The following is a 17,759-nucleotide window of genomic DNA, read 5'->3' as shown; positions in this document are numbered from 1 at the left end:
ATTACTGGGTGCTAACTGTAGGCAGGTGAGGCATGGCTAGAGGAAGCAGGGTGTTTTGTCCCTAGCTACACACACACACTCACTCTCTCTCTCTCCTTCTCTCTCTCCCCCCGCCCCTCTCCTTCCTAGTTGCCATAAGCTAAGCCTCTACCATGCCCTTCCACCATGATGTTCTACTTTACTTGGGCCAAGAGCAATGGAGTCAGTCCACCATGGACTGAACCTCTGAAACCATAAGCCCCCCAAAGTTTTTTCCTCCTCTAAGTTGTTCTTGTCAGGCATTTTAGTCAAAATGATGAAAAGCTGACTAACTACACTTTATTATGCTTCTTGAGGCAAAATATGCAACGCTTCTGAGATTCTGTTTCCTCATTGGTACAATAGGGATTGTACTTTTCCTGAGAACTTCAGAATTACTGTAAGAATGAAAGGTGATGAGCTGAAGAAGTGCTTTACAAAATGTGAAGCAGTAATCACACACAAGGAGCTATGAATGGACACATGCATGGCACGCCAGGGCTACACTGTCAAGTTTTCTGACAAAGTCAGCTGCTTGGCTTAGCTTTTTGTTGTTGTTGTTGTTGTTGTTGTTGTTGTCAATAGACCCTTACTTTATTTATTTATATGTGTTGCTGAGAATAGAACCCACTGCCTCCCACATGCTAGGCAAGCACTCTACCACTGAGCTTGGCTTAGCTTTTATGGGAATGAGAAGAAGCTGCAGTTGCAAGTAGGATGGTACAGAATCTGGATGTAGTCTGACAGATTTCAGAGCCACAATGATACTTTCTTCTCTTTCCCACCCTCTCTCTTTTCTTTTCCTGCCTCTTTCTCTCTCCTCCTCCATCCCTCTTTTGCTTTCTTTTCTTTTCTCTTCTTTCATAATCTTGACTTTAAATCATGACATCCAGTGTGCTGAGGACCAAAAAGTTGGCAGAATCTTTTTTATTTTTTGTCTCAGCTGAAAAAGCATAAGCTTACCAAGTTAATATCTTACAAAGCCACAAGATCAAACTCTCTTCCACATCTTCCAGGTTCCTCTGCTGAACAGCCACTAGCTTCTGAAAATAGATCAGATTAAGTCATTCCTCTGCTTTAAAATCTTTTAAAACCCCATAGGATGAAATCCCAGCTTCTTATTCTAACATCAAGGCCTTTATGGCCTGGCTATAGACATCCCTGCAGCTCTGTCTCCTATAGCTCTTCACCCTTCCTGATACACTCACTCCTACAACCACTTCCCAATTAGCTATGCCTTCTCTGGTTTTGTTTATGTTGATCCCACTTCTTGGAAGGCCTTTTTCTTCTTACTAGTTATTCTTTAAGATCCAACTCAAATATCATCTCTTTGGAGAAGCATTCCCTAACTCCATGTTAAGGTAAAGATGTCAAGTTTATGAATGAACAAAACAGTCTCAGAAAGCATGAGAGTTGTAAGGACCTTAAAAATTATCTTACACAATTTTATCTGTAAAGGAGGCCTCCTTAAGGTGACAACACCTTGAAAATATTCAGGACTTTTAGCCAGGTGCTCTTTCCACTACATGATATAGCCTCTTAAGGAATGAATAAATCCATGAAAGGCCAAATGGGCAAATGAAATATTGCTGAGGCCCTGCTCAGAGAACTTGTGAGTGAATGGTCACAGCTGTTCTGCATTTTAGGGCTTTAGGTACACCAGGAGGAACAGGGATTCCACAGAGACAAGAGGCAGCAGCAGCCAGAAGGTGGTTCAGAGGGGCAACTGCAAAAGCTGAGGCCTGTGGATGCTGAAGGGCAACCCTGTGAGCTAAGATGTTCACAGGGAGCTAGGATGGTGCTGCCCAGACTCAAGAAGCTTCTTTCTGTCTAAGCTAGGTCAGAGCAGACTCCCTGGCCAGTTTGGCCATTATTAAAGCTGCCCAACACACCTGGCTGATCCCTAGGTGCTATGCTCTGAAGATACACAAAGGGATAGGGGCTAGATTCTGCCCCTCTAGACAAGGACTATCAGCAGTACTAGCTCTGCCATTGCTTTTTCCTGTCTTTCCAAAGTCACATGCATATTGAAAGCTCAGTTGATGCTGCTTCATAAGCTAATTAGCCAGTCTGACCTATGAAGGGAACAGCACAATGAGGGGAAATGCTGACCCCTGGAATTAGCACATGTTAGTCTGAATCCTAAGTTCTACCTCTTTATGTCTCCATTTTCCCATTTGGAAAATGGGGACAATTTTTGTTTGTCTATTTCCTACTTTGTGTGGTGATGGCTAAATGAGATGACATATTCCAACACTTAGTAGCTACTCAGTCACTGTCACTTTGCTTTTACTCTGTAAAAAGGCATTATCCTTTTTTTAAAAAAAAGGTAGTTTTGTCTACTGCTATAATTGTCGATATCTGACATATCTTCTAAATAACCCATAAAGGATGTAAAGGAAATCTGGCTGTGACATGTCACCTCACTGATCACCAGGGTTGATTTTGCTGATATGGCTGGCTAGGTGAGTGTTTTCTTCCTCTTTTACTGCTGCTCGTGCATATCTTCCAAAGCTACATGCTCTGTCTAAGAAAATGATCTTCCCAGTTAAAGGAGGACCATTTTTCAGTCAAGGATATACAAGTAGCTGTGCTCCCCTGCTAGAACCTCCCCACCACCACCACCACACACACAAAAAAAGCAGCTCTAAATAACCCATAATAGTTCCACATCATCAAAACAAGAAAGTCAACACCTTTAGCATGATATTGGAGACTTGGCCATATCTGACCCTATGTTGTCTTGCTTGTCAACCACCTGGCTCTCAAACCTGATTCACATTTTAAAGCCTTCCTATCCATGGTTTATGTTGACCCTTCAGCACAGAATGCTGCTCTTATCTTTCCTTTATTAGGAGCCACCTCCTCCATGAGGATTTCTAAAATTAATCATTTTTTCTTCTTCACTCTCTCTTATAATTCTTATCACTGTCAATTTTGTATTCATTCATTCATTGTTTAAGTGCAAAGTATGTTCCTAGGCTGGCCTGGAACCTGGATTCTCCTGCTTCAGTCTTGAGTAGCAGGAATTACAGGTGTATACCACCTTGCCCAGCTAAGAGGACAGACTTTGAGAGGTATGGAAGACTTTAGAAGTTGTCTACTCTAAGCAACTGACAAGGATCACACAGAGAGTTAGTGATAGACAGAGCTGAGACCAGAGCTCAACCCTTTTACTGCACCTTAGTTAGATATACATTTACAAGGTTCCAAGTCTCTTCAGTATTTATAAACAAGTACATTGGTTCACAATAGCAGTTTTTGCTACTATAAGCAATCATAAAAGGACCAGAGTATTGTGCTAAAACATGATGGTCAATATAGTGCCTAAAAAGACCAGCTTAACAGAGTAACTCAGCAAGGACGAAAGTATTCTCAATAGCTGGGCACCCTCACCTTCAGGTGGCATATAAAATGGCTCTTTTGAAGGGATATAAACAGTGCTTTTTTAGAAGTAATAGTGAAACAAAAACAAGAGCTAAAATGGTATACCTTGGGAAATGAGGCTATGTGTCGTAAACAGAAATGTGACTTGAAGAGTAACCAAGATTCTGTAGAAACATCTCTCCCAAATGCAAAAAAGTTTAATATTTCTGACCTGGTTGAGAAGAAAATATGGTGCCACAAACAGCCAGGTGCAATAGGAACAAATAAATCAAGCTCAGCTGTGCAAGGTAGGACCTGGGACAAAATGCCAAGAACCAACAGAACTAAAAAAGTTTGCTCTGTTCTGTGGTCCCCTCTTCCTGGCAATTGGGCCAGGTAACCACTTCAGGAAGCTTCCTGAGAAGCAACCACCAGTTTCTGTCTGAGCAGCATGCACTGAACCTGAGTTCTAGCCCGACTTTCTGTTACTGAAAAGCTATGCAATTTGTGTTAAGTTACTGCCTCTCTTTATGTCTTAGGGCTGCTAAGGTAGGTAGCCAATGAATCTGATAAACAGATTGAGATAACTGAGCATCCATCTGGAAAAATAATGAAGTTGAATCTACAACTGACATCGTATACTAGGATTAATTCCAGACAGATCATAGATTTACATGTAAGTATTAGAATAAATATGAGGAAAGTCCTTTATTCCCTTAAGTGAGAAGAGCTTCTCTACCTTAAAATCTACAAGCCATATACAAAAAGAATGATAAATTTAATCTACGGTAAAAGAAAAAGTTGCATGGCAAAAACAATAAAGACAAAGTAAACAAAAGCACCAAAAGTAAAAACAAAAGACAAAAACCTTGGAAAATATATTTGCAAGTCAAACTACAAAAGAGGCCGAATATGCCTAATGTCAAGGGCTACTAGAAATTTATTAGAAAGGGATCAATAATCCAATTGTTATAAATGGCTATCTTAGTCTGTTTGGGCTGCTATAACAAAATATCTTACACATGATAATTTACAAACAACAGAATTTTGTTGCTCACAAATCTGGAGGCTGAGAAATCCAAAATCAAAGGTGACCTGGTGTCTGGTGGGGACCCATTCCTCATAGATGGCACCTTTTTTTGTGTCCTCACACTGTGAGAGGGGAAAATAAGCTCTCTTGGGCTTCTTTTATAAGGGCATTAATACAGTTCATAAGAGTAGAGCCCCCATGACCTAACCACCTCAAAGGGTCCATCTCTGAATACTATCACACTGGGGACTAAGTTTCAATACATGAATTTAGGGGTGGGGCCATCAATATTTAGATCACATAACAAGGGCAAAGAATATTGTGGTAGGAAGATAATGGCCTCCCAAACTTATTCAGGTCCTAATTCCTCGAGCCTGTGAATATGTTGTTACCTGGCAAAGACGAATTGAGTGAGAAGACAAAATTAGGGTAACTAATTAGCTCACAGTAGATAGAGAAATTATCTAAATTATCCAAATGAATCCAATGTAATCACAAGGGCCCTAAATGTGGAAGGAGGAGGCAGAGAGCCAGTGTCAGAATGATGTAGGAACAGAAAGACTTGATGAGTCACTGCTGGCTTTGAAGATAACGGAGCCACAAGTCAAGGAATACAGGGAGCTTATAGAAACTGGGAAAAGCAAGCAAATAAACTCTCCCTAGAGCTACTAGAAAGGAACGAAGCCTGCCATACCCTGATTTTGGCCCAATGAGACTCACTTCAGACTTCTAACCTCAGACTCTTAAGGTAATACATTTGTATTGCTTTAAGCCACTAATTTTGTGGTAATTTATTATTGTGACAATAAAACACACACACACACACACACACAGATGAAACAAACCTTCACAAAGAAGAAAATATAAATAGCTCTTGAACATATTTATGGTATCTAAAATTAGAGTTTACAAAGACCACAATAATCTTAAAGAAGAACAAAGTAAAAGGGCTTATAATACCAAGTATCAAGATTTATTTTAAAGCTATAGTAATGAAGATTGTGTGGTAATGGTACACAAAGAGTAAAACAAACTAATGAAAAAGAAGAAAGAGTTCCAAAGCACACACAGTATACACAGTCTCAATTTCTAACAAAGATGACTCTGCAATTCAAAGCCGGAAGGATAAACTATTCAATAAATGGTTCTGAAACAATATTTTTTTTAAAAAAGATTTTGAGGTGAATTTTTGGTCCTAAATACATGAAAAAAAAAAACTTCACAAAGAAACAATATATTTGCACAAACTTGGATGAGACAAAAATATCTTAAACAGGATGTAAGTACCTCAACCCACTGAAGGAAAGACAGTCTAGACAACTAGACTTCATTAAAATTAAGAACATCTATTCCTCAAATGACACCATTAAAAAAGAAAGAGGGACTTAGAGAAGATGCTTGCAATATATAATCTAACTCACGGTTGGAATGTGTAAGATACAAAGGATGCCTACAAATCATCAAGAAAACAGACAATTCCATGAAATAGAAAAGAAAGGAACCCCTCCAAACTCATTCTATGAGGCTAATATCACCCTGATACCAACACTAGACTAAAACACATCAAGGAAAGAAAACTTCAAACCAATATACTTGATGAACATAGATGCAAAAATTCTCAATAAAATTCTGGCAAATTGCATACAAAAACTTATTTAAATGCACCACAATCAAGTGGGCTTCATCCCAGGGATGCAAGGTTGGTTCATAATAGGGAAATAAATAAATATAACTCATCATATCAATAGACTTAAAAACAAGAATCATATGATCATCTCAATAGATGCAGAAAAAGTATTTGACAAATGCTTAATGAAGGGGTACTAAATACCCCTTCATGTTCAAAACACTAGAAAAACTAGGGATAGTAGGAACATACTTCAACATGCTAAACTCAAGGCCAACATCATTCTAAATGAAGAAAAATTGGAAAGCATTCCCTCTAAAACTGGAACAAGACAAGGATACCTTCTCTCATTACTTATATTCAACATTGTCCTTGAAACTCTAGCCAGCATAATTAGAGAGAAGAAAAAAATTAAAGGGATAGGAACAGGAAAAGGAGAACTCAAACTATCACTATTTGCTGATGACATGATTTTATATTTAGAAGATCCAAAAAATTCCAACAGAAAACTTCTAGAACTAGTAAATAAATTCAGTAAAGTAGCAGGATATAAAATTAACACCCATAAATCAAACACATTCCTATACACCAGTGATGTATCCACTGAAAGAGAAATTAGGAAAACTATCCCATTCACAATAGCCTCAAAATAAATAAAATACTTGGGAATCAAGTTAACAAAAGAGGTGAAAGACCTCTACAATGAAAACTACAGAACAGTAAAGAAGGAAACTGAAGAAGACCTTAAAAGATGGAAAGATTTCCCATGCTCTTGGATAGGCAAAATTAATACAGGCAAAATGGCCATACTACCCAAAGTGCTATATAGATTCAATGCAATTCCAATTAAAATCTCAACATCATTTCTTATGGAAATAGAAAAAGCAATCGTGAAATTCATTTGGAAAAATAAGAGACCCAGAATAACCAAAGCAATCCTTAGCAAGAAGAGTGAAGCAGAAGGCATCACAAAACCTGACCTTAAATTATACTACCAAGCTATAGTAACAAAAACAGCATGATATTGGCACCAAAATAGACATGTAGACCAATGGTACAAAATAGAAGACACAGAGACAAACCTACATAAATACAGCTATCTCATACTATACAAAGGCATCAAAAACATATAGTAGAGAAAAGATAGCCTATTCAACAAAAGGTACTGAGAGAACTGGAAATCCATTTACAGCAAAATGAAAATAAACCCCTATCTCTCACCATGCACAAAACTCAACTCAGAGTGGATCAAGGACCTAGGAATTAGTCCAGACACCCTGTGCCTAATAGAGGAAAAAGCAGGCCCAAATCTTCATCACATCAGATTAGGCCCCAACTTCCTTAACAAGACTCCTAAAGCACAAGAAATAAAATCAAGAATTAAAAAATGGAATGGTCTCAAACTAAAAAGCTTCTTCTCAGCAAAACAACAACAAAAAAAAATCATTGAGATGAACAGAGAGCCTATATTTGGGGAGCAAATTTTTGTGCCACACACCTGTCAGAGCACTAATCTTCAGTATACAGAAAGAACTCATAAAACTTCACATCAAAAACCCCCAAACAACCCAATCAATAAATGGGCTAAGGAGCTGAACAGATCCTTCTCAGAAGAAGATATACATTTGATCAAGAAATATATGAAAAAATGTTCAACATCTCTAGTAATTAGAGAAATGCAAATTAAAACTACTCTAAGATTTCATTTCATGCCAGTCAGAATGGCAGTTATCAAGAATACAGACAACAAGAAATGTTGGCGAGGATGTGGGGGAAAAGGCACACTCACACATGGCTGGTGGAACTGCAGATTGGTGAAATGAATCTGGAAAGCAGTATGGAGATTCCTTAGAAAACTTGGAATGGAACCACCATTTGACCCAGCTATCCCACTCCTTAGTCTATACCCAAAGGACTTAAAATCAGCGAACTACAGTAACGCAGCCACATTAATGTTCATGGCAGCTCATTTCACAATAGCTAAACTGGAAGCAACCTAGATGCCCTTCAACAGATGAATGGATAAAGAAACTTTAGTATATATACACAATGGAATATTACTCAGCATTAAAAGAGAATAAAATCATGGCATTTGCAGGTAAATGGATGGAGTTGGAGAATATCATGCTAAGTGAAGTAACCAATGCCAAAAAACCAAAGGCTGGATGTACTGTCTGATAAGTAGATGCTGATCCATAATGGGGAGGGTGGAGGCATAGGAAAAATGGAGGAACTGTGATTGGGCAAAGAGGAGGGAGGGTGGGAAGTGTGCATGGGGACAGGAAAGATGGTGGAATGAGATGGATCATTACCCTAGGTACATGTAAGACTGCACATAGGGTGTGACACTACATCGGGTACAGCCAGAGAAACGAAAAGTTGTACTTCAATTGTGTACAAAGATCAAAATGCATTCTGCTGTCATATGTACCTAATTAAGATAAATAAATAAATAATTTTTAAAAATAGGTGAAAGACCTCTACAATGAAAACTACAGAACAGTAAAGAAAGAAATTAAAGAACACCTTAGAAGATGGAAAGACCTCCCATGATCCTGGATAGGTGGAATTAATATTGTCAAAATGGCCATCCTGCCAAAAGTGTTATACAGATTTAATGCAATTCCTATTAAAATCCCAATGACATTCTTCATAGAACTAGAAAAAGCATCACGAAATTAATTTGGAAAAATAAAAGACCCAGAATAGCCAAAGCAATCCTTAGCAAGAAGAGTGAAACAGGTGGTATCACTATACCAGACCTTAAACTATGCTACACAGCCATAGTAACAAAAATGTCATGGTATTGGCACTAAAACAGACTTATATACCAATGGTACAGAATAGAATACAAAGAGACAAAAACCCACAGAAACACAGTTATCTCATGTTACACAAAGGTGCCAAAAACATTCACTGGAGAAAAAAATAGCCTATTCAACAAAAGGTGCTAGGACAATTGGAAATCCACATGTAACAAAATGAAATAAACCCTTATCTCGCACCCTACATGAAACTCAACTCAAAGTGGATCAAAGAGTTAGGCACTAGAACAGAGACCCTGTGCCTGTTAGAAGAAAAAGTAGGCCCAAATCTTTACCATGTGGCTTAGGATCTGATGTCCTTCACAAGACTTCTAAAGTGCAAGAAATAAAATCGAGAATTAATAAATAGGATAGATTCTAATTAAAAAGTTTTTCTCAATAAAGGAAAAAATAATGTGAAGAGAGAGCCTACAGAATGGGAGAAAATCTTTACTAATGCACCTCTGATAGAGCATTAACCTCCAGGATATATAAAGAATTCAAAAAACTTAACACCAAAAAAACAAACAACCCAATCAATAAATGGGCTAAGGAACTGAACAGACACTTCACAGAAGAAATATAATCTATCAATAAATACACGAAAAAATGTTCAACATTTCTAAGCAATTAGAGAAATGCAAATCAAAATTACTCTAACATTTCATCTCACTCTAGTCAGAATGGCAATTATTAAGACTACAAGCAACAATAAATGTTGGTGAGGACGTGGAGAAAAGGTACATTCATACATTGCTGGTGGGAATACAAATTGGTGCAACCACTATGGAAAGCAGTATGGAGATTCCTCAGAAAACTTGGAATGGGCCAGGCATGGTCAGTACACACATGTAATCCCATCAGCTGGGGAGGCAGAGACAGGAGGATTGCAAGTTCAAAGCCAGCCTCAGCAAAGGCGAGACACTAAGCAACTCAGTGAGACACTGTCTCTAAAGAAAATACAAAATAGGGCTGGGGATGTGGCTCAGAGGTTGAGTGCCCCTGAGTTCAATCCCCAGTACCCCTGCTCCCTCCAAAAAAAAAAGAAAAAGAAAACTTGGAATGGAACCACCATTTGACCCAGCTATCCTACTCTTCAGTTTATATCAAAGGACTTAAAATCAGCATACTGCAGTGATGCAGCCACATCAATGTTTATAGCAGCTCAACTAACAATGGCTAAACTATGGAACCAACCTAGGTGTCCTTCAACAGATGAAAGGACAAAGAAAATGTAGTTTATATACACAATGGAATATTACTCATCCTTAAAGAAGAATGAAATTATGGCATTTGCAGGCAAATGAATGAAACTGGAGAATATCATGCTAAGCAAAATAAGCCAATCCCCCCAAAACAAAGGCCAAATACTTTCTCTGATATGTGGATGCTAATTCATAATTAGTTGGAAGAATAGAGTTACTTTGGATTAGGTAGAGGGGAGTGAAGGGAAGTGAGGAATATGGGGGTAGAAAGGATAGTAAAATGAATCATGAATAATGACATTATATAAGAATCATGAATAATAATTATACATGAATCATGAAATAAAGACATTATTACCCTACGTACATACAGGATTACATGCTCAGTGTGATTATACAGAAAAATGAGAAATTATACTCCATTTATGTATTATGTGTCAGAGTACATTCTACTGTCATGTATAACTAATTAGAACAAATTAAAAAAACACTAACAAAACCCACTTTAATGCAATGGGCAAAGACTAATAGTCTTTTAACTTGACAAAAGAAGCCACCCAAGTTACCTATATAAGTATGAAAAGTTACTCCACATCATTAGTTATAAGAGAAATTTGAGTTAAAAATCAGTGAGACTCCATACTGTACCCTCATCAGAATGGCCTAAATCTATGAGATTGAAAATACCTGGCAAGGACATAGCACAAATTGAATGTTCACTTTGGAACATTCCATATATTGCTAGTGGGAGTATAAATTGATTACAACAACTTGGGAAAACTGTTGAACAGTATCTACTAATGCTGAACATATGACCTAGAAATCCTACTGTTAGTTATACACACAAAATAAAGAGATGTATATGTTCACCAAACGGTATCTACAGAATGTGCACAGCACTTTTATTTACAATTCCCAACCTGGAAATCCAAATGTTCTATAATAGTTAAATGGACAAGTTACAGTATAATCCTACGGTGGAATATTACTGAGCAATAAAAAGAACTGCTGCTACACACATGAATGTTTTGTTTGTTTGTTATTTTTTATTTTAAGACAGGGTCTCACTAAGTTATCCAGCCTGGCCTCAAACTCATTATCTTCCTGCCTTACCCTCCAGAGTCACTGGGATTACTGGTGTGTGCCACCATGCCCAGCCCAACATGAATGATGCTGAACAGAAGAGTATCACTAATATGAAATTCAAACACTGACAAATGTCATCTTTGACAATGAAGTCAGAACAGAGGTTTCCTTTGGGATGGGTTACTGACTGACATGAGGCATGCGGTAGCTTTCTAGGGTGCTAGGAGTGTTCTCTCTCTGGGTAGTAGTTTCTTAGGTAAAATACATGTCTAAAAATGCATTAGCCCAAACTCTTAATATTTGTGCACTCAACTAAAGATACGATGTACTTCAATTTTAAAAGCAAAACAAACAAAAACCACCTTGAGTAGTTGACTTATCAGATTGGCAAAATCTAAATCTTAACAGACTCTATTAAGGAAACTGCCAAAAAGGGCACTCTTACACTTTGCTAATGGGAGTAAAAAAAAAATGATATAATCCCTATGGAGCCCAATTTTGCAGTATCTTGCAAAATTAAAAAAAATAAGTTTTCTCTTTTATATAATAATTTCACTTCCAGGAATTCATCTCACAACTACACTCTCCCACACATAGAATAATACATATGTAAGGTTATTCGCAACAGCACTGTTTATAATAACACAAGACTGGAAATGATCTTAAGTAATATCCATGAACAGGGCACTAGTGAAATAAATCATAGTATAGAAGAACTTGGAATATTGTGTAACTGTGAAAAAAAATAACTAGGAAGCCTTCTATACTAACATGGAAAGGTCCCCTAGATGAACTGTTGAGGAAAAAAAAAAAATCAGACACTGAAAAGTGTGCACAGCATGTACTATTGATGCGAAAGGAATGATGAGCCATATTTTAGTGTTCATTTATATATGAAAAAAACATTATAAGGATATAGAAGAAACTAAAAATAGGCATTAGCTATATATGTGGCAGAAGTTTTGGGTAACTGGACAGATGGGAGAATAGCATGGGAGGGAGATTTTTTATTTTAGATTTAATTTTGATATATACATATATTGACCATTCAAAAATTAAAGAAATACATTAATTTTTTAAGTGGAAATATTCAATGAAAGGGGAAAGATGCGTCCTAAAAGAAGTGGCTTTCCAAAACAATGTTATGGATTTCATTATTTTATCTGGTTAATCAAGCAGAAGAGATTTAGCCTGGATATACAGAACTTGCCAATATGAAGGAGAACTAAATATTGAAATGAAGAGATGAAACACTGTTATCTGGTGGCCTTAAAACTAGCCAGACTGTTACCCGTCTGCAGGAAGCAGCATAGGGTAGCAGTCCACAGGGTCTGAAGAATCTGTGCAAAGAACTGACAGATTTCTCCTAACTGTGCCATGCGAGTGGGGCAAACTGCTCATCCTAAGCTTGACCTTCCCTTATCTAGAAAACAGGGTCAACAATAGTACCAACTCATTAATTTGCTACCAGGATTAAATGGGATAATATGAAGCATTTATATTCTGCCTATCACACTGTGTATAGGAGCATTAAAGTTTGAACCTGCCTCAAAACACTCTACAAAGCAAGGGGGTTTGAAGGTATTGCCTCTCAGAAGAATAACCAGTGCCAAAAAAAAGTTATTTCTCTCTATTAAATTATTACATGACACTGTTTAATGGTTTTCAGGTCAAGGTCAGATGTTCTGCCATACATATAAAGGTACAAAGGTTCAACAGTTGGAAAATAATAAAATGAGGGCGGGAGGAATCTATGCCTGGACTATAACTTCTATTTTATAAAAGAGCTGACTTTGCATGGAGGAAGAGGAAGAATCAAATTTTCCAGTCAATATCCACCCTTCAATTTTGTCTATCTGGCAAACCCTAGTGCTCCAGGAAAAGGCCACCAATGAAGTCCTTATAAGGGTTTGTGTGGAGTGGGGAAAGAGGCAACACAGTCAGCTCTTTTTCGTCTACAGGAAGGGGAGGCTGAACAACTACATATCAGGAGCAAAGGCAAACAAATTACCCATTTGGACCAAAATAAGCTGCTCCTTGGGCAAGAAAACAGCTGGAGCCAATGTAGCTAGACATGGAAGTGATAGACCTAAAAACAGCTGGATGTGGAGAGACTGCCTTTAGGAGGCAGGATCTTCTGAGCAAGTGGTGGCCACAATCCCAAGGCTCACCTCTGCTGACTTCAGCATATATCCACAAATGAAAATCAATCAGGAAATTGTGTCAGATGTGGAGAGAAATCCTGGTGGAAAGGAAGAAAAAAAAGAAGCAAACCAATGAACCAGCCAGATGAGCAAGAACCTCCCTTGCATTTTTAATATAAAACAATAATAACAACTAACCATTTATTCAGCTTTTGTTTTTGTGTCAGGCATTGTTCTTATTACTTTACATATATGAAAGCCAATTAAGGTGATCAAGACAGAGAGGTTAAGCCATTCACCTTTTATGAGGATACACAGTTCACAAGTGAAAGGGGCAGAATTTGAATTCAGGCACTCTGAACCTGTGTTCTTCTTAACTACTACCTACTATTACTGCTTCAGACCATAGGATATGACAGAGTAGAAAGAGCAGTCTTGGAAGTCAGGCAGACAGGTCTACCATTTACTTGCTCTTTATCTCTGGGTGAACTGTTTAACCCATTTAACCTCTGAGTTTCAATTTTCTTCTCTGTAAAACAGGTACAACAAATCTACTTTGTGGAGTTGCACCCACTCTCTTGAGACAGGGAATAGGTTCTAAATCATGTCCTTTCACCTTTTTCTAACTCTCTTTCTAGGCTGATTCATCTATACTATATTTGTTAAATATTAACACTGTGTTATGATTTGGATATGAAATGTCCCCCAAAATCTCATATGTTGAAGGTTTGGTCCCCACTGCAGCAGTGCTCAGAGGTGAGGCTTTGGGAGCTGATTGATTGGATCATGAGGCCTCTGATATCATCTATAGATTAATCCATTGATGGATTCATAGCTTAGTGGGTTTGGGGGGAGGGGCTTTGCTACAAAAGTGCTCTCTTCCCTTCTGCTTCTTAGCTACAATGAGGACATCAGCTTTGCTCTACTGCATGCCCACTGCAATGATGGATGTGTGTGTGTGTGTGTGTGTGTGTGTGTGTGTGTGTGTGACCAGGGATTAAAACTAGGGCCTCCCACATGCTAGGCAAGTGCTTTACCACTAAGCTACATTCCCAATGCACCACCCCCCTCCCCCCCCCCGCTTTAATTATTAATTTAAGACAGGGTCCCATTAGGTTACCCAGGCTAGCTTTGAACTTATGGTGTTCCTGCCTCACACTCCCAAGTAGCTGTGATTACAGGCCTATGCCACTGTGTCCAGCCCTGCCATGATGTTCTGCCTCACCACAGGCCCAAAGCAATGGGACTAAGGGATCTTGGACTAAAATCTCTGCAATCAGTAGCCAAAATAAATCTTCCTTCCTTTAAAGTTGGTTGTCTCAGATATTTTGTCATAGTGACAAAGTTGACTAACCCAGGCTGCTTCTACCCTTCAGCAAAGTTTGGCTTCTTTGATATTCTGCTCTAGTCTGTTCTATAACTATTTTGTGCCCATCACAAGTGGAATACAGCACCAGGCACTGAAGGGCTAGAGCTCAGAGAGTGAAACTGAAGGCAGGGAATTCTGTCTAAAGTGGGCAATAGCAACAGGATTGAGGGGAAGAGCTATCTGTGAGAAATAGCTTTAAGCTGGTAGAATCTTCTCCTCCTCTAGCGTCTCTCCTTCTTGCTGGTCTCCTGTGAGGCTAACAGGCAGCTTCTTGTCACTTCTAGGTTTCAAAGCTTGTACACTGCAGTGCACCCACTGGGGGCCACATTCCTCCAGTAGCAGGGAGCCTCTGACTCCCAGCTCATTGTCAGGTAGACTACAGAGAGCCCAGTGACAGGCCCACTTTTCCTCACTCTGGAAACATCAATTCAACAGACTGTAAGCCAGGTCCTGAGCATTTGGGACAAAACAAAAAATTAATCTGCTTTTGTGAGTACCAGTATGTCCTGTTCTACTTCCGCTGATGGCCTCACTTGGGTAACACTGGACATGCCTCTCTAGAATGTCTCATTTCTCTCTCCCAACAAAGAAATACTTCACTACAACAATTACACTGACAAATGATTCTCCCTTCTCCCACTCCACCAAGGGAAATGGGAAATGGAAAAAATGGTATAGATGGATGGATGGATGGATAGATGGACAGACAGATACAAAGGTAGCTAAGAGATATATGCAATGCATTTCACATACTTTACCTCACCCAATCTTCACAACAATTCTGCAAGGAGAAATTATTATTCCCATTACATAGATGAGTGCAGAAGGGAAGCTCACCCACACAGCTGGAGCAGGTTTGAACCAAGGCTGTTTACTGCACTCTTCGCTCTTTCTACAGCCCCAGGCTGCCTATGTCAGTTCACCCTGTGCTCTCCTAGCACTGGCTCCCTCCTTTGTCTGAACTACTGCTTCCCTGTATTTAGCTTGCCTTCAATCTTCTTGTTGTGCTAGTCCCAAAGGAAGCTACCCTCTCCCAGTCCAGTGCCAGCAGCAGCAGCAACAATAACATCCTTTGATTCTTTGATTAGCTTGTCTTAATTATACCCAGGCTGGAGCAGTTCCAGTAGAAAGTGTCTGGTACTGCTGCAAAGCATGCAGGTTTGCTGTTACATTTTCTAGCTCTTTCTGACTCCAGCCCCTCTGACTCTCCCCATTGCTGTAGGCAACCTCCCTCCTTTGCCTCCTTGCTCCTGCCTCTTTGCACATCATATGTAGGCTTGAGAAATAATGCCTCAAACTACCACTACCCCAGGCAGTTACACCAATCTACTTAATTTGAGAGTTCTTGAGTCTCTGCTGAGAGCCAGGCACTATTCTAAGTGGGGTGACCAAATAAGAAATAAAAGAAAATCACAGGGGCCTTGCCTTTCTGAAATTCCAAGTCAAAGGCTAGGAAAGAGAAATAGGAACAGAAATCCCTGACACAAGGCAGGCAATACTGATGTTATAACAAGTCCCGAATGATCAGAGCTAGAGAAAAACTTGGTTTTCTGTTTCATGCCCTCCAGTTTACAGATAGGGAACTAAAGCCTAAAGAAGGGCAATTCCTTGAACTAATAATATCAGGTACAAACACCTAACATTTCTAAAGCCCTTACTAGGAGCTAAGTGCCATTCTGTTAGCCTTGCATATATTAGCTCATTTAACCCTCAGAATAATACTATGAGGTAGGCATTACTGCTATCCTCATTTTAAAGATGAGGAATAATTAAATAATGTGAAAGTTCACACTGGTAATAAGTAAAAGCCTGCACTGAACTTGGGCACTCTACGTTGTAGTCTACATTATAGTCTCTCTAATGTACTGTGAGATAAAAACTGAATATACCTGTGAACAAAATGAAAAGGCTTCTTGAATGAATTGCTCACAGGTCTAATAAGGAAAACACTGAACATGGGTCATCCAGAGCCAGCTAAAAGGAAGTCTCAATTGACCAGAGGCTTGTGAGGTCCCAAGTATTACCAAATACAAGGCAGTGAGGACAGTAAGCAAAGGCCCTTGTTTCCAAGAAAGAATCAAACTAAGAACTTGGTAGAAGGAATTTATTCAAAGAGCCAGAAGCCACACAATCCACTCTCCCTTTTTATGTCTGGCCATCCACAAATAATGCCCTGTGGCTGTAAGTTCTTTAAAGTCCTCAAATGCTACTTCCTGGGGCAAATAGGGCAGCTGGGGCACCTTAAAAAGATGACCAATGATGTGGATTGAACTTTTCAGAAAAGGAGCTCCTTTTGTCAACTCTTGGTCAACCACAGACTTTTATTCCCCAAGTCTTCCCCAATACATACACACACATATGCACCCTAGTTTTTGGTTAACCAAGAATCTTCTCCAATTCTGTTACATGAATTTCAGAACAAACACAGTTATCAGTATAAAAATTACTTACCAATTACTGCCAAATTATGCTCTGAGCCACAAGAAACCTGTTAAAAAGAATTATGTTATCTTAGAAAAAGAAAATATATAGATATTTCAGCCAGATTATTTTATGATCACAGTTATTTTCTAATGACACTAACATCCATTTTTGGCAAATTTTAGGAAGAAGTAGAAAGGCACCATATACAAAGGTTAAAACTATAATTACAACTTATTCACAGCTACATAAAAAGAGAGTGTGAAAAAAACACTGAACAGCAATGCACCAAGATGTTAAAGAGTTGTCTTTAGCCAGTCAGACCATCAGTGAATTTTTTTCTTCCTACTTTTTTGTATTTTTTAAACTTTCTATAATGAGCATATGTTACTTTAAAAATGGAAAGATAAGGCAATAAAGATAACAGCTTTTGAAAACCAAACTAAAAAGACTATCTCTCTCATCTGGACTGATAAAATGAGCAAAGAATTTTGTAGAAACAGACTGGTCTGAGGAGAAATGCTTGACTTTTCTGTACCTGCCCACTCTCCCTTTTACCTTCCAGTCACACAAACTATCTGCAATTCTTTGAACATGACGCATTCTCTTACACCTCTAGGACTTTGCTTCTTTCACTTGACATATTGTCCTTCAGGTTCATTCATATTGTTTCAATTTACTATAGTTAA

The 17,759-nt window shown here is 38.6% G+C and overlaps 1 protein-coding gene across 3 annotated transcripts in view; it reads right to left on the bottom strand.

Annotated features, from left to right (window-relative positions):
* Positions 1-17,759, bottom strand: part of Sergef (secretion regulating guanine nucleotide exchange factor) — a 219,560-nt gene that overhangs the window by 71,846 nt on the left and 129,955 nt on the right. For all 3 annotated transcript variants that reach the window (XM_026398989.1, XM_026398990.2, XM_077797522.1), the window contains one exon: positions 17,101-17,137. In XM_026398989.1, coding sequence (XP_026254774.1) covers positions 17,101-17,137 — 37 coding nt within the window. The remainder of the gene's footprint in view (positions 1-17,100; positions 17,138-17,759) is intronic.

This window comes from Urocitellus parryii, chromosome 4 (assembly GCF_045843805.1).
Source record: "Urocitellus parryii isolate mUroPar1 chromosome 4, mUroPar1.hap1, whole genome shotgun sequence".
Classification (NCBI taxonomy): Eukaryota; Metazoa; Chordata; class Mammalia; order Rodentia; family Sciuridae; genus Urocitellus; species Urocitellus parryii.
This window is presented reverse-complemented; position numbering and strand designations above follow the sequence as displayed.